The sequence below is a fragment of the Haliaeetus leucocephalus genome, unplaced genomic scaffold (assembly GCF_000737465.1).
Source record: "Haliaeetus leucocephalus isolate CR32 unplaced genomic scaffold, Haliaeetus_leucocephalus-4.0 Scaffold2, whole genome shotgun sequence".
Taxonomy (NCBI): domain Eukaryota; kingdom Metazoa; phylum Chordata; class Aves; order Accipitriformes; family Accipitridae; genus Haliaeetus; species Haliaeetus leucocephalus.
The window spans coordinates 484,564-509,715 of record NW_010972438.1 but is presented as its reverse complement, the minus strand read 5'-3'; the positions used below and the strand labels follow the sequence as shown (position 1 = coordinate 509,715).

General features: G+C 51.9%; 1 protein-coding gene across 1 annotated transcript in view; it reads right to left on the bottom strand.

The window, feature by feature from the left end:
• Window positions 1–25,152, bottom strand: part of PLXND1 (plexin D1) — a gene marked incomplete at its 5' end in the record, with an annotated part of 83,890 nt that overhangs the window by 57,353 nt on the left and 1,385 nt on the right. Inside the window, 4 exons of the mRNA XM_010573104.1 lie at window positions 72–201; window positions 877–977; window positions 2,782–2,913; window positions 5,835–6,011. Of these exons, the coding sequence (XP_010571406.1) occupies window positions 72–201; window positions 877–977; window positions 2,782–2,913; window positions 5,835–6,011 (540 nt within the window). The remainder of the gene's footprint in view (window positions 1–71; window positions 202–876; window positions 978–2,781; window positions 2,914–5,834; window positions 6,012–25,152) is intronic.

The window sequence follows — 25,152 nt, the reverse complement described above, 5'->3', positions numbered from 1 at the left end:
CACCCCTGAGAGCTGGTAATGACTCTATGGGACACTGCACATGATTAATTTGGTATTCACATCAAACGCACCGGGTTCTCTTTGTCGATATTAATCTCAGGCTCCAAGATGGTCATGGAAGGGCACTGCTGTACTCCTTCACTTGCACTTGCCCAGAAGTTGGCCCCTGTGAAATTTGTGCACTCATGCTGCAGAGAACACCTGCAACAAACAGGGGAACAATTTGTGGTTGATTATTTTTAAAACAGGTGATAAAAATGTTTACTTCCTTGTGAGGGAATATCCTGAGAAAATCCTGTGCCTACATATTTTTCCTCCATCCATGCAGCTAAGCCTAAAGCTTTGCTGCTATATTTAAAGTGTCTGGTTGCCATGATAAGAGCACTTACTCCCACCAGCATCAACGGGGCACCAGGATTCAGGGTAAGCCAGAGCAGGCCAGGCTGAACCCAGAACTGAAGAGGAGGTGACATTTTGTCCGACTTCTTCAATTTGTAAACACAGAGTCTAATTTTGTAAATCCCTTTCTGAGTGTTGATTGTTTCCTACTCATAAATGATAACTGCAAGGGCAAAAGACGGTCTTTAAGAGGGTGTTGGCTCTCTCAGTCGCATGGTTGGATGCCTGCAAGATACTCTTTGCACTGGCAGCTGACTGCAGCATAACAAAGCAGCTACAGTTAAATCCTGGCTCTGAAGAGCACCCCAACCATTTGAGACCAGATGCAATTGTTTTTAAAAGCACATATTTCGTAAGAAATGGACAAAGACTAACGGTAGTATGACTGTGTGGAAATACTAAAGGCATCAGAAATTCTTGCCTGGGCTCGAGGGCCAAAGGACACACCAAAGCACACTAGGACACAACCAGTCCTACCTGGTCTCCATTGTGCACCACCCGCAGTAAGCATCAGCGGCAGCCAGGCACTCCGTGCATGTCGAGTACTGGTTGCAGGCAGCCACCTTCACCCGCGTCATCTGCACAACAACAGCACAACTGCTTCCAAATGTTTTACAACATCACAGAAACACTCAACCGGACTGGGATGTGCTGCTATGGCCACGTGTAGCTAGTGACGAGACACCAGCATCTTGGGCTACTTTACCCATCAGCCTGGACCAAGCCTTACAGAACGGACAACAAGGAGCAGACCCTGGCACCATCGTCCTCCACTCCACACCGCTCAGAAGCGGGTGGTCTCTGTACAACCAGCCCGCACGCGGACCAGCACAGGCAGCTGCCCGCTGCCCTGCCAGTGCCCCCAGCAGAGCTCATCCCAGCCTGGGGGCCACGCACGCCGGGGCAGGTAAGGACGCCCAAGGGACAGGGCTTGCTGCCACCAGTGTAGTCGCCCCGTGGGGTGCACAGCAGCACTGAGCTGAGCTGAGCTGCTCCTTTTCAGCCGGCACCTTGGCAATAGAAGTGTGATGGTCAGGCTACAGAGAGCGACACCACACCTTTCTGATGTGTCAGATGGAGATGGTTTCACAGCTTGTCTCTCCCTGTGAAAAGCTCTCTCAGACCTGCAGAAAGCTCCTTTCTAGACAGAGCTGAACACTATCTGGCTATTTACAAAATGACCAGAAAGCAACACCACTCTGGAAACTTTAATTTGTAAAGAAATCAAAGTACCTCTGGGGACTTGCTCAGCAGGAGCAGTTGGAGGGAAGGCATGTGTTTGTTTCTGCTTTTTCCTCCCTCGACTTCTAAACATTTGTAAAGGAAAACCGAGTCGTTCGGTACAGCAGGGACTGACAACGTGAGGTGCTGAGAGCCCTGAGCTCCCACCATGCAAGTGCACCTTTGACTGTGGGCTCCTTGGCCTGACCCCCGCTCTACCCGCAGCCCTGCAGTGCGCAGCACCCCCCCCCCCAACCCCGTCGAGCTCCTGAGGAGCTTCCCAGGATGCTAATTCCACCTAAGAAAAATCAACTCATCTGGTTTATTGGAAAAGAAACAGAGGAGAGCATCACAAGTGCTGCACTGGGTGTTTGATCAAGCCCGAATGAGGTGCACAGCCCAGCCTGGGAGCTGAGATGAGACAGTCCGAAACATCAGCTAAAGAGGCATCCCAGGAGGGTTCTGTGAAATTATAATGACCAATCTGCAGGGAATTAGGGCTTGGAAAATATAAATGCAACATATAACATTTGTAGTTGTGCATCTGTTTTGACAGATTAAAATGTAATTCAGGACAAACCACCAGCGCCTGGAGCGCTCAGCTCTCATCTTCCTCCCCTGCTCACTTGACGGAGATGAGACTGCATGTTTCTACCTGCTGCGGCATTCCTGGTCTCCGTAGAGATCCCTCCGACCATCCAGTCCTCCTGCCAGCCAGGCTGAGCAGAAATCTCCCCCAAGGATCATTTCTGACAGGCAGACTTTTTGTCTGTTGGATTTCCCAAAAGCGTCCTTAAAGACTGTGTACTGTAATTTTCAGGTTTCTATACAGGAACAACCTCTGCTTATTTCTGCACTCATGTAAGTGGGATCGGTTTCAGTATCTTTTGCTCTCCTTTCTACCTGGCCACCACAAAGACAAGAAAGCCTAACAAGCCAGTCTGCTCAGCATGACCCCCACCCCATGCAGGAGAATGGACAGGCAGACGTACCCCTCCGGAAAGCCCTTTGACACCCCAGCCAAAGCTCTGAACTTCTTGGCTCTGCCCATTAAAGTTAAAGCAAATTTTATTGTCCCTTCCTGCTCCCAGCTTAGTGCTGAATGCTAATTCAAATGCATGATGTTCAAAGGACTATTTTGCTGAAGACTAAAGATCTCACCTGATAGGAGGTCATCAGATAGAGGTAGGTAGAATCAGAAGGGTCGAACTGCATGATGGGGTGGACAGGCTCTCCGTAAGCCACCGAAATGGATCTCCTGCTAATAACCTTCATGGTACTGTCCAGATTAATCTGTAGTGAGAAGAAGCCACTCACTGAGACCATCTTTCAAACACTACGGGGAGAAGATTACTTTTCCTCTGTTATAAACAAGAATCAAAGTGGTATCTAATGGTGTTCCACATTTTCAAGTGCTGTAAATCTCTACACACTTTGCAGGCTGCACACACAGAGCTTTACTGAAAAGCCAGCTCTGTGCCACAGGGAAGGCACTAAGTGGTCCAGAAAGCTCAGGCCACGGCCAGGAGCCCTGCTCAGTGATGAACAACCCTCGCAGCCCTTGGTCCCTCTGTTTAAAGCCCTCTGTTTGAAAGGCTGCCTGGAAAACTTTCATCTAAGGTTCTACCCACTGCACGGCTCAGCTGCAAGGCTGTTTCCAGCAGGCCATTGCAGTGTTACTCTTGCCTTACCCTAACGTAAGTGGCACCAGCCTTCAGCCCTGTTACACACATATGTGCATTTCTCTTACAAAGAACGATGCATTTCCAAAGCTTAATGAAAAACAGTGAAAATCGGCAACAGGGCTGTACAACATGGCATCCCCTGCTCCCTGTGTATTTGGAAATTAAGTGTTGTCATTCCTGGCCAAAAGAAGCTTCTATCCCTGCTAACTCCAGAAGACCGTGGCAGCTGCCGCAGGAGAGCCGAATCCTACCTTGCCTCATGAATCACCAGCTGAAGCGCTGGCAGTGATGGAAGAGGCTGCAAAGCATCAGCCTGCCTTTCAGATCTCAGAATGTCTTGGCATTTGACTTGAAAACTCAGCAAATTAAATGTGGCATTGCTGAGAGGAAATAACAATAGGGCTACACAATTTTGCGTGACAGTCACTTTTCAGCTTAAAACAGAAAGGGAGCAAGGAAAATTTCTACCTCCTTACTAGCAAGGGAAGGCAATAATTGTAAGGACCCAGCGTGTCTCTGCTTTCTAAAGTCTGGATTAATTAATTAACATAGGATTAATTAATTCTTACACTACAGCAGCACTGACATGTCCTAGTAAGATAGCACAAGCTCAAAGCAGAGGGCTTCCCTCTGCTAAGAACCATATGCAAGCACTGCAAGCTACTATGCAGAAAAAGAAGGGAACTATCATTACCCCCATTTTAAAAGCTGGCTATCCAGAAGCTCAATGATTTGCCTGTGATCACCCAAGATGCCCATGAGCCAAGACCCGACACCCTCCACTTTAGCTTTGCGACCATCCTCTCTCTCTTCTTGCTGAGCTTTGCTCTACGCTTGGCTGTTTCGAGGCGCCTGTCCCTAGGTCCCTCTGCCTCCTGGGCTTGTTTACCCTACGCTTTCACCGCGCAGACACATTCCCTGGATCCCCGTGAGCTGCGGACCCCAGGGGAGAGCCACCGCAGCAGCGCAGAGGGGCAGAGACCACCAATGCTTTCACTGGAGCAGGGCTGGGGCACGCCGGAGGACACATGCTGCACTGGTGCTGGCAAGAACAGAGTGGGTTGAAGTTCTGAGTAACCCCAGCACAGCACCTTGCCTACAGACTTCCAGACCTGGATATGTGGGGACATGCCAGAACAGACCCTTCCCACCCCCCATCTCCTTCGAGGGCATTGCATCCTGGCACACCTTGCCCTGGCACCGCTTCCCAAGTGCTGCTCTTCCTCTAATGACTGCTGGATGTGGCACTGATAATGGCCCTCGTGAAATGCCCGTCTGCAGCCTATCTGATTAATTCCCCATACATAGCCCTGGCAGCCATAATTGCTGCTGGCAGGAGCCGGTCGAGCACTATTTCTGCCCCTTTGCTGCCTTTTCTCAGGCAGCAAATCTGAATGATAACTCACGCAAAGTATCTTGTATGCTGTGCCAAATAACAAGGAGCCCCGAAGGTAAAAGGGCTTCTGGTTATGCAGCTGTGTTGTAGAATTAGATTAGAGCTATCTGAGCAAATTATCCCAGCAAAGGGTAGCCAGGAGCCTCTCCCTAATGGAGGCGCAACAGATAAGGCTGCTTTCTCTGAGATGATAATGGAAGCAGAGCTGTTAATACTGTGTGAACAGGGGCTGCGCTGCGTGTGGCATGTGCCTCTCCAGCCCAGTGCACCTGGCCGGGGTGCCAGTTTCTTCCCACCCTTACGAATTACCTGCCCCTGCAGGCAAAAATCAAAGCTGTGAGTTTCTTTGTGATGGTTCCCACATTTCTGCCAGGAGCACTTGGACGCAAGGGAATAGATTGGATCAGTTTTCTTCTCTCCAAGCATTTTGATCCAGTATTCCACATTATGCACCACTCACCCCAGGCTGAGACAAAGCAGGTATCAGCTGTGTCTCTGCTCCAGGGCTTTTTTCCCCTCCTCTCCTCTATGGACTTTCGCTGCTGAGAGTACATCAAACTGTTGTGGCTGGCTGGAATCAAAACTTTTTTTGGCAAACTTCAAGCGCTGAAGTTACTGAAACCTTGGCCTTACATCTTGCCTCTGCAGCCAGGGTATTGCATTGCCCTACATTGCCTTTGGCACATTGTTTAGAACAGATACTCCATCAGATGCATGGATTCACACCTGCTTTGGACACAGCTGTGATGAAGCATCTCTTGATGATTCCCCTGTCTACATGGAGCCTTCAAAAGCCATCAGCTTGGAGGGAGAATTTATTAGAAGAGCTGTTAATAATTAAATGCTGCACAATAACATTTCCAGTATAGGGTTCATCAAGAACATCCTGCTCGCATAGCAGCCTTGAACAGTAATTAACGGCCACTAGTTACCAGGCAGCATATATCACTGCACAGATTACAGCAGCATCCAATTACTCCTTCATTGCCAAATGAAAGCAGGCGCTCAGACAAACTCAACAACAGACATTGTCCTCTGTGCAAACCAGAGGTGCTGGATGGGGAAGCCCCGCCGCCCTCCCTGTCCCCCCAGCCCTGGCTCCCCCCACGTTGGTGCTGCCACACTCCACTTGCCTTCAGGAGTCCTCCGCTGGCAGTGCCCAGGAACACAACGGTGTAGTTATTGATGCTGGCCACCGCCACCGCAGTCAGGCCGCTGTAGGTGAACACGGGGGTCGCTGTGACGGGGTTCACGATGGCCAGTGGGTGCTGAAGGTGCGCTGCTCCACAGTCCAGCTGCTCCGGCTGCAGCTGTGGAGAGACACACACGTCAGTGGGCTGCAGCAAACACCAGCAGGTCCCCCCCGCCATCACTGCCTCGGGCTCAGTGTGGGCAAACTGCTGATGGCCCTGCTGTGCCCAGGGAAAGCTCCTCAATACCGAGTGATGGAATAGGAACATGTAACGGGTTAATACGGGAGCAAAGAGCTGTAATAGAATCTTCTTTGTGCTTGCCAGATCTACCCTCGGAGCCAAATCCAGAGCAGGCTTTGCTGGAGACAGGCTGTCAGAGGAGCTCTGCCCTTGCCCATGCTATAGGCAGGATCAGGGCAGCGCCAGGATTGCTGCCGGAGCCATCCAGGGGCAGGGCACCCCAGGAGGGCATCCTCCAGCCCAAGGCCCGTTTACTGCAGCAGCACCCGCACCTCAACACAAAAGTCTGGCGCAACAGTAAAAGGGGACGAGGGGGCTCCTTGTCCCCTTCTCCCACTGAAGCAGTCAGAGGTCTCTTCTCCAGCATGGTGCTGGAAGCCCCTCGCCAGCGGGGCGGGAGGTGCCAGCAAGGGAGGTTTCTCAGCCCGTTGAAGACGAGCCCTCCCCAGTGGCCGCCTGCTCTTGCAGAGGTGGTTGCTCTGCCCGCAGAGGGCTGGTCCTGCGCACCGCCCCAGCGCTGCCATGGGTGCCCCTTCCCACGGGTCAGCTCTTGGGATCGGCGCTCGGGAGCACGCGGAGCCGTGCTCAGCTGGGGTGGCTGCAAGCCTGGCAGCCATCTCCGGCTTCTTCCTTCTCAAACAAAAGGTGAAGCAAAAAGTTTCTCCAATAAAAGAACTCAAAATATTATTTCCCTGCAACTAAGTGAGGAAGTGACTGAAAACAGAGCCAAGGGAGGGGGCAGGGGAAAAAAGCTTGCTGGCAACTCTCAGGACTGTAAATCCTGGCTCTGATCTTGCTGCTACTGCAGTCAACAGCAAAATTTCCACTGGTCTTCCACTGGGACGGGATGGGATGGAGGAGCTGCCGAGCAGGAGGAGGCACTGCACTGCACAACATGGAGGGAAGAGCAGCGGCTACGAAACTCTGCCCAGAAACGCTGGAGCCACAGCCTCAGCCCGCAGCCGCTCGCCGTGCCCCGGGGAGCAAGCACAGCTGTGCCCTGTGCCCAAGACCACAAGATGTTCATTATTTGCCTCTGGCTTCTGCTTTCAAGCTGTTCCTCGAAGCTCTGGGGGAGCAGGAACCGCCTTTGCTACAGAAAAGTTAAATTCAGGACAGCAGGATGGCAGGCGCTGCAGCTCGAGCAGGCGCCCAGCTCCGGCAGGAACCGCCATGCTGAGCGGGACGGCTGGGGCTGGCCCCGGCGGACGAGCCACCCCGTGCGAGGGCTGGCGACCGGGGGCACGAGGCCCACGTCAAGGCTCCCGTGTCGATTCGCTATCAGGTGCCAAGGGGCAAAGGCAGAGGGCAACTGTTAAGGACTCCTGACCTGTGAGCCTTGTCTGCGAGCAGGCATCTGGCTCATTTGGCCCAGAGCAAGACAACAGACTTTACTATCCTGTGCTAAATTAATTAGCACAGTTGCTGCATGGCAGCAGCATTTGAAAATGGGACTGATGCTTCATATTCCTCCCACCCTGCCGAGACACACCCAAGATTTATGACCACTCTCACCCTGAATCCTCTGAGACTGTTATAATTTCTGCTCAATGTGAATGGATTCAACAATGTCTGAACACCACAACAGTCTCGCTGCCGACAATTTACCTGCTGTCACTCCTGCAGCAGCTTTTATGAAGTGCTGTGGGTGCAGACGAAGCCGTTCAAATGATGGGCATGTTTCAAGGGCCATTACCACATCATCTACAGTGTCATTTCAAGCTCATCTTAAGCCGCAATTGCGCTGTCACCCTTCCCGGGTGTGGGCATGCAGCTGCGGGGCTGACATGCCGACAGCTGCGGGTATTTGCAGGCTGCCTGAAAGCACACCAAATTAAGGCCCTGATTGCAGGAAGTGCTTATACAAAACTCCAGACAAGAGACCGCTGGCAGACTGCAACCCACACCCCTAAAACTAAGCACATTCTACACCTTACTGAACTCAGCCATAACATGGATATTCTTTCCAAAATAACAAGGAGTACTAATTTAAGCAGAAGAAATGCAGGGATTTGAGACTGTATCTGTTAAGAAACTGGACCACATGCTTCCACCAGCCAGGAGAATTTGACAACTGGCCTGTTTAGCATAGTCCCTCCTCCCTGGGCTGAGTGCACGAGGGTCTGTATTTTGATTCCCTTATTACCGTTATTATTTCATTAATGGAACCAGGCTAAATCTTCAGCTCTCCCCTCTCTCCAGGCGGTTTAGAAGATTAGGCAAATCTTCAGGCTTTGCAGTGAGAGCATGAGACCCAGGCTGGACCACCTCTCCGCTCTGGCCCCGGTTCGGGGTGCACCTCCCACCTTGTGCCTGTCCGCCCTCCTGGGCACGACCACACATCCTGGGTTGGTGCCACACTACAGCAACACATCCCTGGACAAAAATGGGGAAGAAACTTGCTAAAACCCAAAACGTATGCAAAGCAACTGGGCTTTGTCTCTGGGAGCGAGGGACGACATTCCCTCGCAGGTGGGAGGAAGGAAGCCCCGCCAGACCACCACAGGGCCGGTGACCTCTCTGCAGTGTCCAGGGCCAGTCTGGGGCAGGGGGGGCAGTCGGCATGGGGACCGCAGGCCATGGCATTGCCCCCTCCTCCTCTTTGCACGGGAGAAGACAGCAGCAAACCCCATCAGGGTGGGTGTGAACTGTAGATGCCAGCCAGCTCTTGGTCTTTGTAGCTGCTGGTCAGCAAACAGCACTGGCTTCCCGAGTACCCCATCCCATCACAGACCCACAGCACCCTCTGTGCAATGGCACACAGCAAATTGCCCTGTTCTGCGGAACGGCTCATACCCCCTGCCCAGAGGGAGCATGCTGCTACAGACACATCTAGGGCTCATTTCCCTGCTGCTGGACTAGCGCAACCATGCTGATGCAAATGGCAGACTGGGTCCTCTCCATGAAACCACCCGGATCTTGGTCCCCTGTGCCCCAGCAGACACCAGACCCTGTGCCCGCTGCTGCTGCTGGTCGCATCAGATGCAACAAAGACTGATTTGAAAAACTTTCTCTGGTAAACCAAGTGACAAGCAGAAGGCAACACGCTTGGAGCTGCAACTCGGTTCACATGGGACCGAGATGAAAGGATCAAGTGTTGTGGGTCCAAGTGACTTTGCTAAATGCATTTTGCAGTTTTATGGCATTTCATTCTATTAAAAAATAAAATTGCAGCCCAAATTCTTAAGTGCGTATCTTTCCCCCTTAACTGGGCAACACAACTTTTTTATACCATGCAGAGGATACAGCAAGCCATTCATGTTTCTGATTTAATGGTCCCCTTCATTCACAGCCAGACCTTTAGAAATGCACTTGGGTTGGTTTATTTGTCTTGGGGATGATTATCTCTAGCCCCTCTTCATAACTCTTTACCAATATTAACCACCTGAAGCTCACAAGGCTCCTTCCTGCTGGGAAACTGAGGCACAGAGGCACCTCAGGCCACCTGAGAGCCCCAGGGATGCTCAGCACCTCATCTCTGCAGCAGCTGCCCCAGGAGCCAGCGCTGCCATTTGTCTGCCGGCAGCTTCGCGGCCTCCCAGCCCGAGGGACACAGCCCTTTCTTCTCACAGGTGGCTGAAATCACGGGAAGTTCCTTATCTGCTGTGCCTGCCTGCTTATAAATTACGCATTTCAGAGCTAATATCAGTGCAAAGTGTTTTCCACGGTAAACAGGATGTAACTATTCTAACACAGGCCAACCTTTATTTTGGCTGCATACATCCTTCCCCTGAAACACCTTTATTTAAATGACATCAGCTCTTCCGACAGACGGGCAGGAGGAGACATATGGTGTTTCCCTCTTTCGGGTCCCAGGGTGGGGTGACACACTGTGCTGCTGCTGTCTGTACACCACAGCACTGAGGGGACATCTTAACTCTGTCACGTTATGGCAAACAGGATACAGCCAAGTCACATCCTTCTGCAGGCACCAGGCAGTCACCGCAGCTTGGGAAATCGCACTTAAAAGGTTGTGCTAAAAGGCTTTCTCGATGCAGAATGGGTTAAATCTTGCTCCATCTTAAACCAAACTGCCCTACCCTGAAGCTGGGAAAGCACAGATGTTAAGTTTTCTTCCAAAACCAATCTCTTTCTATCATCTGTATTTTAAAACAACCCCCTGGGCATTCACTGCATTGCCACTATTTTTCTGCTACACACTCTGGACACTCAGTAACTCACGGAAATTTTGGGCAAGTATAGATTTGAATCCTTCTGCACCCAAAACATTTCACTCTGCCACTTTGAAGCTAATGAATAGCCACCTCGGACGCAAGCTGGAGACAACCCACAGCCAGCACTGGCCAAGCAGCGTTGCTGTCACCCCATGCACTTGCAAGGAGAGCATACTCGGTATTTCTGAAAAATTTCACAAGTGATGCAAATTAATTCAAACCAAGGAGCCACATCTAAGAGGAGGGTTACTCAGATTAACCCCTGAGCACAACTGCAAAAACAAAGTGGGACAGAGATAAAAGATTTCCAGCCACATCAGTGCTCAAGAGTTCAGCTATTTTCACGGTGCCAGTTCACTTTTTTATCCCAAGCCTAAAAGAAGCAGAAAAAGCGATTTCCCAGAATTTCCATTACAGCTCCCCAGCCCTGGGCGCTACACCCCAGAGGCAGGCATGCAGGATGTCCCTTCGGGAAGGAAGTCTGCTGGAAACAGAAGGAGGAAGAGGAGTGGTGAGGCAGCACTCAGGAAAACCATGAAACGTACTGATTTCTGCATCCTGTGTTTGTGACCTTAAAAATAGTTCTTAAGCAAAGATGGAGTTTATTTCTGAATCAAAAGCAGGCTGCAGTTCAGAAAAAAGCCCTGCAGCTTTTGCTTTCAGGAAAGCTTTTCTGACTCTACTACAGCAGGGGTCTGAAAGCTTCGTGGAGCAGCAGTAAGTGGAAAGGGAGTCCGGCCCCTTTCATGCATCGTATCAGAGCGGATTAAAGTGTTGGCTTCTAGCATGCCTGGAGTCCTGGGAAAATGACACGGCCAGCATCCGATAATCCGCTCCAAACTTGTTGATTTGTGGGACTTAGCCATCGTCTTCATAGGCTCAAAATTTGGCAGTTGCTCCCACACAACTGACATTTTCAGGCCATTAAAGTCTGTGATAAAAGGGCTCTAGTTTTATCTCTCGCCTTCCTTAACATAAACCATTAGGCTTTTATGAACATTTAGGTATGACTCAGGGAAATCTCTGATTGCAGCGAGAATATTCAAAATAATTTGGACACTGTCTGAAGAGAATAGCAGGACTTGGACTCAAAGTTGAACAGTAGGGAGAGGCTAAAAACCAATGTGGAAACATTGCATAGACACCATAGGAAAATGGGCAGAGCGAGAGATGGTGGCAGGCTGGCCCAGCTGCATTACAAAAACGGAAAGTACAAGCCCTCCTCTGTGCTGGGCAGAGCCCAGACTGGCCATGAAACCCCTCCCAGGCAGACCCCATTCATCCTGGAACCCCCCAGTGCTGCCAGCAGTTTGTACACACAATCACGCGTTTATCTGCTGGAGCGTCACAACCAGAGCTGTCAAAAACAGGCTTTTTGGGATGCCTGGAGGAAAATGTCATCCTCAGAAGAGGACTCTACTGTTAAGGCACTTGAGATGTAAGCAGTCTCTAATCGTAGTGCTGCTCCAAGGGCAGGCATTACCACAGAGCTCCTCTAACTTCCCATCATATTTTTTAGGCAATGGGAGGCAAATCAATGTGCACTCTTGGCCAGTTGACGTACTTGGGCTGAGAACTTCTGATAAAATCAATCTTACTGATTTTTCTCAAGAATCATCCACACTAAGCAATCAGCACCCCCACAGCACAGTAGATATCCTTAAAAAAAAGGCTTAAAATGAGATTTTCACCCTGGTTTCGCTGTGTACTTAGACCACAAGTTTCTTGAGTGAGGAAGCGGCGGTTTTCCTGTGTTTTGCATGTTTGCACAGTGCCAGCCCTGGCCCACGGTGCTACGCGAGCCACCAGTAACGGGCTGTCCAAACACCCATCTGTCTGCTCTCAGTGGCAACGCAGACCACGTCCTGCCCACAGGGAGCCCCAGTCCCGGCTCTACCCCACCAGCAGCTTTTCCAGCTGGACAGTATCTAGACTCGGCAGGAGGCAGAGTCCCAGTGGGTAAATCAGCACCACCCGACCGATGCCGGGGGGCCTGTCAGCGTCCGCAGGGCCTGCCCAGATGCTCCTGCGAGCGTGCACGAGAGCCGCTCGGCAGCAGCCCTCAGGACCTCTCCTGCAGACCTCCGTGTTCGTTCGAGCCCTGGGAAACCACAGCGATCCACGTGCAGCCCCGTGCGCCTCACCCCCGCATGGGCGACGGCTGGGACGACTATCGCCTCCAGCCCCCAATCAGGAAAGTTAATGTCTTGCTGAAGAGGAGTAATTGCTAACAAAAAACTATCACCAGGTTCCTTCTGCCAAAACCCCATCAAGCACTGCTCCCAGACCAAACACGCATCCACCGCACCACAGCCAGCGGTACCGGCAGCAGACTCGCATCAGCCGCACCGAGAGAAAAATGACCGTGTCAGTGCACCCGCTCCTCCCTCCACTGCAGGCAAATGTCACCCCTGTGCTGAAAAGTGTTCCTTCCGCTTCTGCAGAGCTCCTGATGCCTGGCAGTTTCTCAGCCTCTTGTCTTCATTTGTATTTTACAGGAAAGCTTTTCCCCCCCTGTCTTATAAAACTCATTCTTCCCTCTCTCTACTCTCGACTCCCACCCTTTTCTTTCCTGCCAGCTCCTAACACTCACTCTTGGCAGCTTCACATGGGACATTCACCTGATTAAAACGACCAAGGAATTCAGGCTTGTGTCCCTCACATGAAGTGAGCAGAGTGAACCGGGAGGGAAGCCCAGCGAGCACAGGACCGATGGGCATTGGGGAAGGCAGGGTGCAGCAAGCACTCTGCAGACCAGTGGTTCTCCTGGGACTTTTCATCTCCTTAGACCTGTTCAGGAATTACTCGGGAACCTGCACAATCAGAGGCACGAGATGCCCGGCAGCCCTGAGTGCCTGTGCCACGTGTCCTGCCCTTCACTGATTTCTGAGTTTTCGGCAACAGTCGAGGTGCTCACCCATTACAAGGTGATGGGCTCGGCCGATCATGTGCCTGAAGCCGGACTCAGGGCCAGAGCTGACCCGACAGGCTGAGCCCACCAGCCCCCTGAAAGCCAACAAGAAACTGTTTTCAGAGAGTCTGCAAAGACAGACCTCCAGCCAGTTCAAGGCCAAGCCTGGGGCAGGCCAAACCACTGCATCAAAGCAGCAGCAGCCACGTTCACCTCCGCCGCAGCCCTCAAACCACCCGCGGTGAGGGGGTTTGAAACACCAGAAGATGCTCTCAGGGCTGCGTCTCATCTTGGAGGGTGAAACCCAAGCTCTGGCTGCTGTTCCAGCAGGGGCAGCTGCGCAGAGACCTCACATACGCCTGCTTGGCTGCCACCTGCAAGGACCCGTCTCAGAGGGAAGATGCAGGTGACTCAAAGGACTGGGACAAGACCGGGGAACAACTGAGCTGCAGGCAAAGCCAGTCAGTCTGCTACAGTGAGGCCAGAGCCCAACAACGGGTTGAGCAAACACAGGCTTCCTGCAGCCATCCATCTTCTGCTGTGTCACTTCAGGTGCAGGAGGAAAGGGCGAGGGTTGTCTGTCCCAGGAGCCTTCCTCAGGGTGTTAGGGAGGATGTAAGAGCTCCAAGGAGTCCCCAGAGGCTCCAGCCTCAGCTCCAGCAGCAGCACCGAAGCTGGACGCCTGCAGCTAGATGGTGTGATTACCCCCTCGGTCTCCTCTGCCACCTCCTCTTGTGGGAACTGGCCGGACTCGCGGCCACCCATCACTCCCCAAGTCCCAAGCCCATAGCACTGACCCCAAGGCTGAACTACTGGTAAAGAAAGCCGAGGGCAATGTCGACAGGAGCCTGCACAGCCCTCCCCCAGAACACCTTCCCCCCAGCCCACGCAGCCCCGGCACGGGTCCCCCTTCCTCGCTCCAAGCCGGGGGTCTGGCACACGCCGGCACTCCCCTCTGCAGGGAGCTGAAGCAGCACATGCGACTGCACAGGGAACTGCTCAAAGCAGAGGAATATAAAAGAGTAGCAGTCTTTTAACTGAAATTGCACATCCTTCATGCCGCCAGGAAGACTGGTCAAGCTTATTATGTTAGCCTTCATCCTGCATTAAATACAATACTTCAGATTATACAATCAAATCCCCCAGGAACGGGCAGGCAGAGGGATTAACGAACAACAGGCTCCAAAGGGGTTGTCATAGTCAAAATAGCATGCATTTAAGCAGCAAGAGTTTGTATGTCCTTTAAATTCACCCCCGTTGGAAACACGGCTCCTCTGCCCCACTCCCCAGGGACAAGGAGCAGAGCAGATCACCCGAGCACGCCTTGTCCCAAGGACACTGCGCTGCTCTGAAAGCCAAACTAACGCGTCCCCCTCAAAACTGTTTGGATTAACATGCCTGATTTATTCAGGCTGTATTTTCTTAGCTGCTCTTTCCTTGGGAGAGCCCCCTCTTCCACCACTCAAGCTGTGTTTCTCATTTATGTTGAGCTTTGGCTTCAGTAACCAATCTCAGACTATTCAAACTCCTTTCCACAGGGAGAAGTCCTGGGTGAACCGTGAATTTGGCTCCTCGATCTTCGGGGGTTATCTTTTTATTATTGCCACTACTAACACTTAGCACTTTACATGCTCAGAGTGCTCTGAAGGCATATCTGTGTGATTCTGGGCTGAAAAAAGCATCCATTAAAGTAACAACTTCTTACCTAACACAACTGGTCTTTTGCATGTGTCAGTTCAAATCTGCTTCATTTAGCAATAGTTTATAGTAAATGTTTTCCTGTATTTTCCTCATTAGTTCTGCCGAATCAATTAAGCTCTGAGATAATAAGCAGAACTCTACTCTTCTTTTATGCATCCTCAGTAAAACCTGCCTCTGAACAGCAGCGCTGTCCCACACCGCCATGCCACAGAGGCATCCTCCATGGGTACCACCATGTGCATCGCCTGCTCAGCAGCATCGGCACTGGTGCCCAGAAACAAAACACCACCACTTGCTCCTGGCACCCAGCCCGCTGCGGTAGGTTGGCGTGGAAAGGTTAAAAAAAGCCTTTTTGCTCATTGACAGAGCACTCCAAATGCAGAAGTGACCAAGGCATACAGATGTGGTCTACAGCAGATGCACTGCTTCCCCAGCTGACAGGTGTACCCTTCCTCCACTCTCCTCCATCCTCATTTTGGGGACTGAGAAAATTCAAGGTTAAAAGGATGATTATGGAAAGTGCAAAGAATGAAGGTGCGAGCGCCGGCTCCTTGGACTCGCACACATACTCTCCTCTCACAGATGGCACCTGTACAAAGCAAAAGCCATTCTCCAGGCATCTCTCTGAAAGCACTGTACTTGTTGACTTGCCAGTATTGCATTTCTACAGCTTCGTCTTTGGAGGTCCTCACTCCCCACCCTATCCCCCCCAGTTAGGAAATTAGGATCAGCAGCATAATTTCAAAATTTGTTAAAAATCAACGGTCCTACTGGATTCAGTAGCTGAGCATCTCTCTTATTTGGTTAAAGTATGGAAGGCTTTCCTTTTCTCTACCATTTTATATTTTGACTTCAAGATTTGTAGAAACTGATGTTTCCAAAGTTGTTTGGAAAGATTCACTGAGCTTTGCTGCTTGCTGTGATACTGTATCTATCTCAGCAAAAAATGACACTACAGTTAGGAGATCCCAGGGACATAACATTGCAAGCCCAGCTCCTCCCCAGAGCTTGAAACCTTTCTTCAGCAGCTTATTTGACAGTGGCCAAGTAGCATTTCTGCAGTCAGGGAGCCCCAGTGCTCCGATGCAGCCAGCACACCAGCTGGAGTGCTCTCCTGGCTGAGGGAATCCCAGGAGGAACGCGCCGGAACACCTATCCCAGCCTTTCGCCATTTGGTTCAACCCAGGGACACGCGCGATTCAAACCAAATGAAAAAGTGCAGGGAAGAAATCATCTGTATCAGTTGCTCTCCAGATGCAGGTGTCTGTCCCCTCAAGCAGAGATTTAGCCACAATTTCCTTCCCATTTAATGACCAGCCACACTAATTGCCAAAAGCCCAACCCAAGCCCACTCCCTGCATGAGCCGGTTCCCAGACTTGGGTCCGCCGCTCTCCAAGGAACCACAGGCAACAGCACACCAGTGTTGGTGCCTTTGTACCGCTTGCAGCTAACATCTGGATCTATGAGACATATTGAAGGATGACAGGGACTCACGAGTCAAACAACTTCGGAAACTGCTATTTTGTATTACATGAAAAACTGCTCATCTTTCACATCTCCCCTTCTTCATCGAGCGCTATCATTATACTGTAAACTTTTCCCAACTCTTCCTAAAAAGATCACTCTACACACAGCCATTTTCTAGAACATGCCAGGTTTTCAATGGCCCCTTTTAATTAGGCGATCGACCAGAGATGGCTTTTGGCCACTAAGAGCTCACAACCCATTGAATGCTGGCAGCAGCCAGCAGACAGCAGGATGAAAATCTAATAGCCGAAAGCCTTTTGCTCCAGAAGGGAGCAGTACGAAGCACCATAATACTTTAAACAGAGATGAGGCAGAAATGGGAAGACAAGTTCCAAATTTCCTTCAAATAATAGAGGTACGTGTTTGCAAAATCCAGACTTTCAGGCAACTTTGCTTCTGAGTTAGAATTGAAAGATTTGTATTCCAGTGCTACTTGCAACACATAAACTGCAGAAATCTTGTCAGAGCAATGACCCTCCAATGGTTCAGGCCCCAAAAATGGGCAGCCTTGTTCCAGCAGCTGGTCCCGTCTGGCCACACTGCTGCTGCCCAGCATCAGCCACCTCCCACTGTCTATGCCGCGGGCACAGCGGCCGGCACAGGTTTGGTGGCCGCAGATCCAAATGCGAGTCTGCAGCTTTGCTGAGGCCTGAGACTTGGGAGTTTGTGCCCTGGACTCAACCAGCCTCACCATGAGCCCTGAGCTCCCTCTGGGTCCCACAGGTCCCACGGCAGCACCCTCGACAGCACAGCAGCAAACCCAGGGACTGCAACTCTAGCCATGCTGCGTTCAGAGGAGGGCACAGCAGAATGAGACCCCCAATATGGAAAAAAGCCTGAGTACTCAAGTTAGCCCCTATCCCGTTGCCCACCAGAGAAACACCCCAAGCCAACGCGCCTCTTGTCCCACCCCTTGCCTGCAAGGCTGTGCTTATCTGGAGGTCCCTTCCTCCGAAAAACAACGCATCCCGAACTGGAGAGGAAGGCACAGGGGCTGGCAACAGCAGATCCACCCTGCTCAGACCACAAACCATCACTGCTGCACCCCTGTTGCTGCAGGATGCTGCAGCCCCCGTGCTCCCTGTCCCTGGGGATGTCCCGGTCCCAACCCCCAGCACAGATCTGGGTGAGGAGCCAGCGTACACTCCCCACACTGGACAAGCCCCACTAATGCTCAGCGGGTAACGAGGCAAAATCATCACAGCCTTTGATATCAGCCCTGGTCATCAGCACACCACATCTAACACGGGCTCATCCAGGCTCTGTTTGATAAGGGCCTTCTCAGGAGCGAGCCATCCCACACCCCTGCCGGCCTTGCTCCACCAGAGCAGCAGCTGCCAGCAGAGCTGCTATCCAGATGTTAGAAATTAGTACTGCTCCCTCTGCTCAAAAATGTCAATAAATTCCACCAGTCTCTCAAAGTGGGATATTGCCGTAGACAGTCTGCCACCTCCTCCACGTGCTGCAAGGTGTTGAGAGCCCAGCTTGAAAAGAAAGTAAGGACTTGCAACCTTTCCTTACCAAGCCAACAAAAAAAAAAAAAAGAAATAGAAAAGCAAAGCGCAGGTTTTGCACTTTTTGCAAAGTGCAAAAAGCAGATGCAGGGGTCGGCTCACCCCCGCCACGTCGTGCCCCTGGGTACGTGTGCTGGGGACGGTGACAGAGCAGCACTCGGGACCTCAATTCAAATCCTGATGCTGCCACCCATCTGATCAACAACAAGGCATTGATCAGGCGGTCTCTGACCACCTACTTCCCCCAGTGAAAAGAAGGCAGTAATGCTCCCCCAGCACAGACTGGTGCACCGTCCCGAGGGTTCACAGCAACGAACGGATCTGCGAGTGCACGGGGCTGCAGCAGCGCCACAGGCCCAGCCCTGTTGTGCCTTGCACAAGGGGCACAGCACAGGCAATAATGCCTCCGGGCATCAGCCACGCATCCCTGACCATGGAGCTGTTTCTTCCTCCTGGTTAAGAACACTGATCCCAGTCCGTCACCTCCTCGGTGCAAACGAGTGGTCGCACGCAGTCCCTGCAGCCAGGGAGCCCCCAGCTGCAGCCGGCGACCCCTCGCACGTGCCGTGCACAAGCCTGAGCCGGGAGGCACAGCCACGCTGCTGTAGGTAGCGTGTGGTGGCACTCAGGTGGTTATAATTGATTGTTTCCAACCGCTGCTGGTTCTAGCTTGCCCAGTGTTTGCATTAAATTACCACAGCCAGGGGCTCAGACCTATTATGTTTCCAACAACTTGCTAGAAGAGGTCATCAGACCAGAATATCACAAGGGTACAGATGCCTGCAAGTTTAAATAGACGCCTACTGGGATTTACAAGGCATAGTGAGGTGTTTTTACAGCATCCCCAGACACCCATCCACATCTCTAGGTGCCTTGTTCACCTCTCCAGGTGCCCTCAGCCCCGCCAATCTTCTCTCTCAATCATTACAAAATAGACTGAAAAATCAGAAAAGAGACGTCCCAGTCCCTTCATTTCCACCCACTGACACCCCACAGCCAAGCTAGCAGCCGTCAGGGCTCCTGGGGAGCAGGTCTGTGTTCATGTGTGGGAGCCAAATGCCTGCCCTGGAAAACGTCTGGGGCTACACAAAAGTGGTTGAAAACCCCAAATGAAGGGACTGCTGCTGAGATATGATCACCGCCTCCATATGATCATGTGAGCACCTCCCCAGAGTGCTCCAGCATCCTCCCAGCCATGATGTACCTTCCACGTGCAACACTGGACTTGGCCAAAATGATCCTTTTTCTGTTCTCCACCTAAATCATCATTTAGTTACACAAGATTTGGTGAGCTCAATGGATCGAATTTGGTCTGACTGCCAAGCTACTGAGAATGACAAGGTCTCTGTGCAGCTGGCTGTGGTTACAGCTCTCCACAAACCCGAGGGGGCAGCTCTGACCCCCCTCTGCAAAGGGACCCAGCGCCTGCCTCGCCCAGCCAGCCAGCACCCACCGGCAGCACGGGCCCAAGGCTCCAAGGGCAGGCGGGCGCTTTGCCGTGGCCAGGAGCCATTTTCGGTTCTCGCCTGAAGCAGCACAACTTCTGGTTTCCAGGCACAGAAACGTCTTCCACTTCGACCAAACTTCCCTTTGCAACTTGGGATCTGTTTGAGGTTCAGATGCAAAGCAGGGGGGAGCCCCGGGGCCCCCGGGAGGTGCGTTCCCACCACCCACCTTCAGCTCAGAGGCACCGACCCGCTCCCCGGGAGACTCCCCTGCTCAGCACAAAACGCCGGGGCTGCGCCGGCCCTCGGCGGTGGGAAAGCCCCCAGGCGCAGGCAGCCCACGGAGCTGAGCCTGCCTTCCCAGGAAGGACGAGATTCACACGGCTCCCGCTCTCTGCTCCCAGCTGCCTGCGTGTGCCTTGACTGCAAGCAGAAGGTTGTATTTCCACATAAATTCCCAAGGAAACACAGTCGCCAACAGTTGGCTGTGACTCGCTAATTCCAGGTGAGAGACAGAGCAGGTACACAGTCCTCAGGTCTGGGCCCGAGGTCTTGCAAAGCCCAGCAAAGCTCAGCCTGTGGCTTGAACCTCTCATCTGGGGCATCCCGGGTGCTGCCAGCCCCTCCATGGGCAGACAGAGCGGCCCCTCACCACCCAGCCCTTGGACAGCGGCTTGGAGGGACACCAACTTCCCAATGCTTGTAAAACAACATCCAGAGGCAAAACAGATTGTGGCAATGCAACGGTGTTGTGCAGCTTTGCAGGAATGGGGCATTTGCACCTTCAGGTGCGTGCTAGCAACTCCAAACACAAGGCGCTCTGCAAAAAGCAGAGATTAAGTCTGCTACAAGAACTCCTGCCTCATTTTTAATGTACAAATTAAGTGTAAATTCCCAGTTTCCTTTCTGTGGCTAATCCTCCGGATTTATTTGAGTAGATGTAAGGTTAGAGCACATTTATTTTCATGTTTGGAATTTCTAAATTAGTATAAACCAGCACTTCAAAGTAATTCAGCTCCTATAAAACCCAATCCCACGGAGATGCCACAGTATATTTGGACAGTAAGTAGATGCTTTGTCATATTCCCACGTGTATATGAGGTTTTTTTCTTTGGGAACATTTTCTGACCAGTTTCAAACCACACTTCCATGCCCAGGCATACATATATACTGAGACTGTTTATACAGTCTACCCAAGGAGTTCGTTTTATTTAACAACCCGTTATAGTAAAGCTCGCTGGTGGGTATCTCATCATTACACCACAAAACACTGTGCTCAATGAGCATGCAGGATCTGACACAAAGCCACAAGAGCCAGAAACTTGAGAATTAATGCTGAAATGCATCATTATCCCATGCCGCTGTGCCTATGTTTTTCAGCATAGGAAGCAAACTGGATTTTCAGCCTTTTTTGAGCTGCAGACCCCAAAACATTTCCCAGGAGAGATGCGGATCCCTGGCTAGCAAATCTAAGTCTAATGAACACAAGTCTGCTTTCCCTAGTTACCTCTCGGGGAGTTTTTAGAAGGAGAGCGTGGGGCTTGGCGCGGAAGCCACAGAAGACAAGGAGTCCGGCGCAGCTGGGAGTGTGGGATGGGGTTACCAGCTCAGCTTTTCCTCAAGTGTGCTTGTTCGTCACGTGGCGCATTTTATTTTGTGTTAAACTCAGACCCCCAGGTCAGCCACTGCTTGGACACCCAGAGTGGGAAGGTTTGTAGAGATGCCTGGAAATACACATTTGTTTGCCCTTCTGCTGTGGCCATGGCCGGGCTGGGACTGCCCGGTAGCCGTCCTCATTTCCCTGGCCAAAAAGGCAGCTGCCAGCTGGAGCAGCACAAAGGTGCCCGGTCGTGTCCCCCTGCCCCAAACACCAGATCGAGAGACGGGGCAGTGGCCAAAGGATATCGTGGGGACCCACTCCACTGGGATGTGGCGGTGATGCAGCACGGCTGCCCACACCACAGGAGCAGCCATATCTTTATTTTCAGTGGCACTGAGGAGGAAGGTGCTGGGACGCCCCACACGGCCGCTCCTTGTGGGCCAGCGGGAAGCCAGGGACAGGTCTTGCCTGCTCTGCTTTCGCAAGGGCTCTGGCGTACCGCAGCTGCGCCATGCTCCAGCCACGCAGCCGGCGTGACCTTCAAACCTACTGGGCCACAGTCCTGCTGGGGCAGAATAGTTCAAATATGAAGTAAACCCACTCAGTGTCCTCAGGATTTGATAAGCGTTAAAGACAGAGTGCTACAGAGAGCTCATACTCCTCTCCTGGGAGGTCGGGTCCAAATTCCACCCGGGCTTCGAGTGGGCAAAATGCAGCAGTGACTCTGTGCGAGTACTTCATTTTAACTGCATGCCTTACAAAGACGCCCAGTATTTGACACAAAATTCATTATAAAAAGCTATTTCTGTTGAGGGAAAGCTCACCCACTCACTCTCAGTACAAGAACCCAATCAAACTAAATCCTTCCCCTAAGCTGCCACTGCGAATTCACCTCCTCAGTAAATGACTTTTCAGTGGCACTCATTGAGAACAACCAACCAGCCTCCACTCCTGACCCAGACCATCCTCCTCTGCACATTTTCTCTGTGTCTCACAAAGCCGTTAAGCATGTGCTTAATTGCAAGTTAGCACCTCCATCAAAGCAACGCGCCCGTTCCCAGGCTGAGCCGGCAACTTCCCTTGCCCAGCGGTGGGGATGCAGGCTAACCGGCCACCCGGGTTCCCCTGCCAGCCAGCAGCGATGTGCTGTCCCCAGGTCCACCTGCCCTATCCGCCCTCCGCAGCCCCGTGCGTGGCCAGTCCCAGCAGGAGCCAAACAAGCGGCTGCCATCACACCAACCACAACTGCTCGAGAGTGCTCCCCTGCACAGGGACGAAGCCCCTCTTTTCAGTGCCGGCCTCCTGTCAGACCTCTCGTCACAATGCTGAGGGGTAACAAGCCTGGTCCCTCACCAGTGAGGTGCCGTGGGGACAACCAGGGACGGCCAGCGTGCCAAGGGCCCGTTCCTGAAACCCATCACTGGCGGCTGACTGCTGCAGCTCCCTGGCTGAGTCACAGCCGAGTGCTGCAGGAGAGGAGCATTCAATTAGACAGAAGAGCACACAAGGGGGCAATGATTTTCCTTTCACACCGCATTACGCCTAACAGCCCATGCTCCGTATTTGTAACAACCGACTACTTCAGCCGAACGCACGCTCGGAATGAATCAGGCCATCATTAGGTTTTTATTTTTTCTTCCACAAGGAGCTTAAAACCCAACCACCTAGTCCACAGGAAGAACTAATGAACCACAATTTTGATAATACCGGAGCACCTATCGATGCATAGGCAAAAGAAAACCTGAAAACCCACTAACGGGTGGAGAAGTGGAGCTCACAATGGGAAGGCAGCTAGATGCTGATCTGCTCCGCCAAACCAGCTGCTGCTTTAATACATTTTCCTGCTGCGTTCCCAGGGCTGGGACACAAAATGTATTAGAGTATTTCATTGTCTTGAAGGTGGAAATTGATGTTAGGTTTTCGCAGCACAAAGAAACACAGTATTACAACTCTTCTCTTGACACTGCCACTCTGGGACTTGAAAACGAAAACAGCTTGTTAACTTGTTGGCAATTCTAATGATTAAGTAGAAGGCAAAAAAAAAAAAATTGAAAGGCTCTCCTTCTGACTGGTAGGAAAGCTTCCCAGCAGGCTTGGTCAGCGGTTTTAGAGGAATATGCTTCAAATAAATACGAAGCACAGAAATATTAGGCATGAACAAAAATTAATGGTATGCTTCATTTACATCCTGCTGTACTCCACATCAAAGGATCTCAAAGCAGCTTTACAAATGCAATCTTACACTACATGTGAGTTAGGTTTCTGAATAATAGTAATAAATACAGAGTATGCAGCGAATCAGGAAGCTGAGGCGCCTAGGGTTACATGGCTGGTTCAAGGTCAGTGACACAGCAGCAGTGTCAGTCATTACTAGAACCCAGTTTTCCCTGTCCACCCCACATAACCACCAGCCATACTGCTGTCTCCATGTAAACAAATTTTCCCACACCCTGATCTCTCCGCAATGGCAAACATGGAGGGTTTCTACTTACTTCTATAGGATTGGCAAGGCTTGGTGATTTCTAGCTTGCTCCTCTGAACATCACATCCTCTATCACTCACGCCTTCAAGAACACAGCTGTCCTTCACAGACTGCCTTTGTGGCATCAACTGACAACATACTGCTAGTCACCTTCGTCGCCTACCCAGAGAGCACTCAGAGAGAAGGACTGCTACCAGGAGCACGCTTTACAGCGGAACAGCGTTATGGGCCAGACCCAAAGATGGAGTGAAATCTCATTTCTGCGCTGAGCCTCCCTGGAGCAACTAGGGAATTAACTGTCTAAATACCTTACTGGATATACCATTTGATATTTTCAACATTAATAAACCCGTGTTAGTCATGGTTATTTTCTTTACTGAACAAAAGTTAGAGAAACCAGTATCTTCCCAAGAGTCCTGGAGCACTGAGGAAGCTCAAGGGAAGTGTGTGCCTTTCTGCCATTGACTTTCAGTCACAAGTAGGCTGTTAACTCCCTAAGCACCCTCCAGAAGTCTCAGCCACAGTGCTTCCTCTTGACCTGCCTGGCAGACAGTTCAGTCCTGCCAGGGGCTGAGGGGCCAATTCACAGGGATGCTGAGCTTCAGCCACAGCCAACAAGAACTGCGGGTGCCTTCCCATCGTGTAAATAGGATTCCTGACTCCCGGTGACTCCTCTGAGCGCTGTGACCATGCCAAGGCTTCAGGACTGGGCTCCCAGTGTTTAATGCACTGAGTCTTTGTGGAATTAACTCAAAAGCCAGGACAACTACCAGATTTCCTGGCTGTCAGGCAGCTTGTACTCTGCCACCAGGGAAAAACTATTCAACTTTGCTAGAGTAGGTCTATGAACCAGTGCATTAAGACTACATATTTTAACACAGCATGGAGATGCCACACTAAACACCACGGTTACCATGGGAAACCTTTCTCTCTTTGCCACTGGCATTGCACAGGGAAGCCCAAGCCTAAGCGCTCTATCTTGCCTTTGAAATCAAACAGATGTTTTTACGATCTTTGATGGAGCTGAGTTATGCGTCCTTCCCCAGAGGAAGGGAAAAAATGCAGTGGTAAAGCAGCCCTTTTTTCTTTCTTTCTTTCTTTTTTTTCCCAAGCATCGCATGTCTTTAGTGAAAGGGAGAACAGGCGTCTTTATCTGGCGCTAACATTTACGGCCACTCGGTAACAAACTGTGACAATGGCAAACTTTTACCCTGAACGCAACGAAACAAGGCAGCCTGTGTGTGTGTGTCCCCTGGCAGGGCTGTCCGGCTGCGGTCGCGGGCGGGACGTGGGAAGGGGTCGGTGGGCTGGCGACGCTCACCGCCCTCCCGGCCACGCAAGGGCACCCACCGGGGATGGGGACAGCGCGCCCGCCGGTCACCGCGGCTCACCGGGGACAGGGGCGTGGGAATAACGGCGTCCCCTGGCAGACGGGGGGGTCGTCGTCGATCCCCGGCACGTTCTCTGTTCGGTACCAGCCCCGCCGGACGCTTTAGCTGCGGGGGGAAGCAGCCGGCACCCAACCGGCTTTGACGGCGCGACACGGACCGGCGCGGGGCACGGAGAGCGGGGAGCGGGGGGAGAGCGGAGCGCCTCCAGCCGCGGGACGCGCTCCCTCCCGCCCGCGGGAGGCAGCGCGGCGGCGGCAGCAGCAGCGGCGGG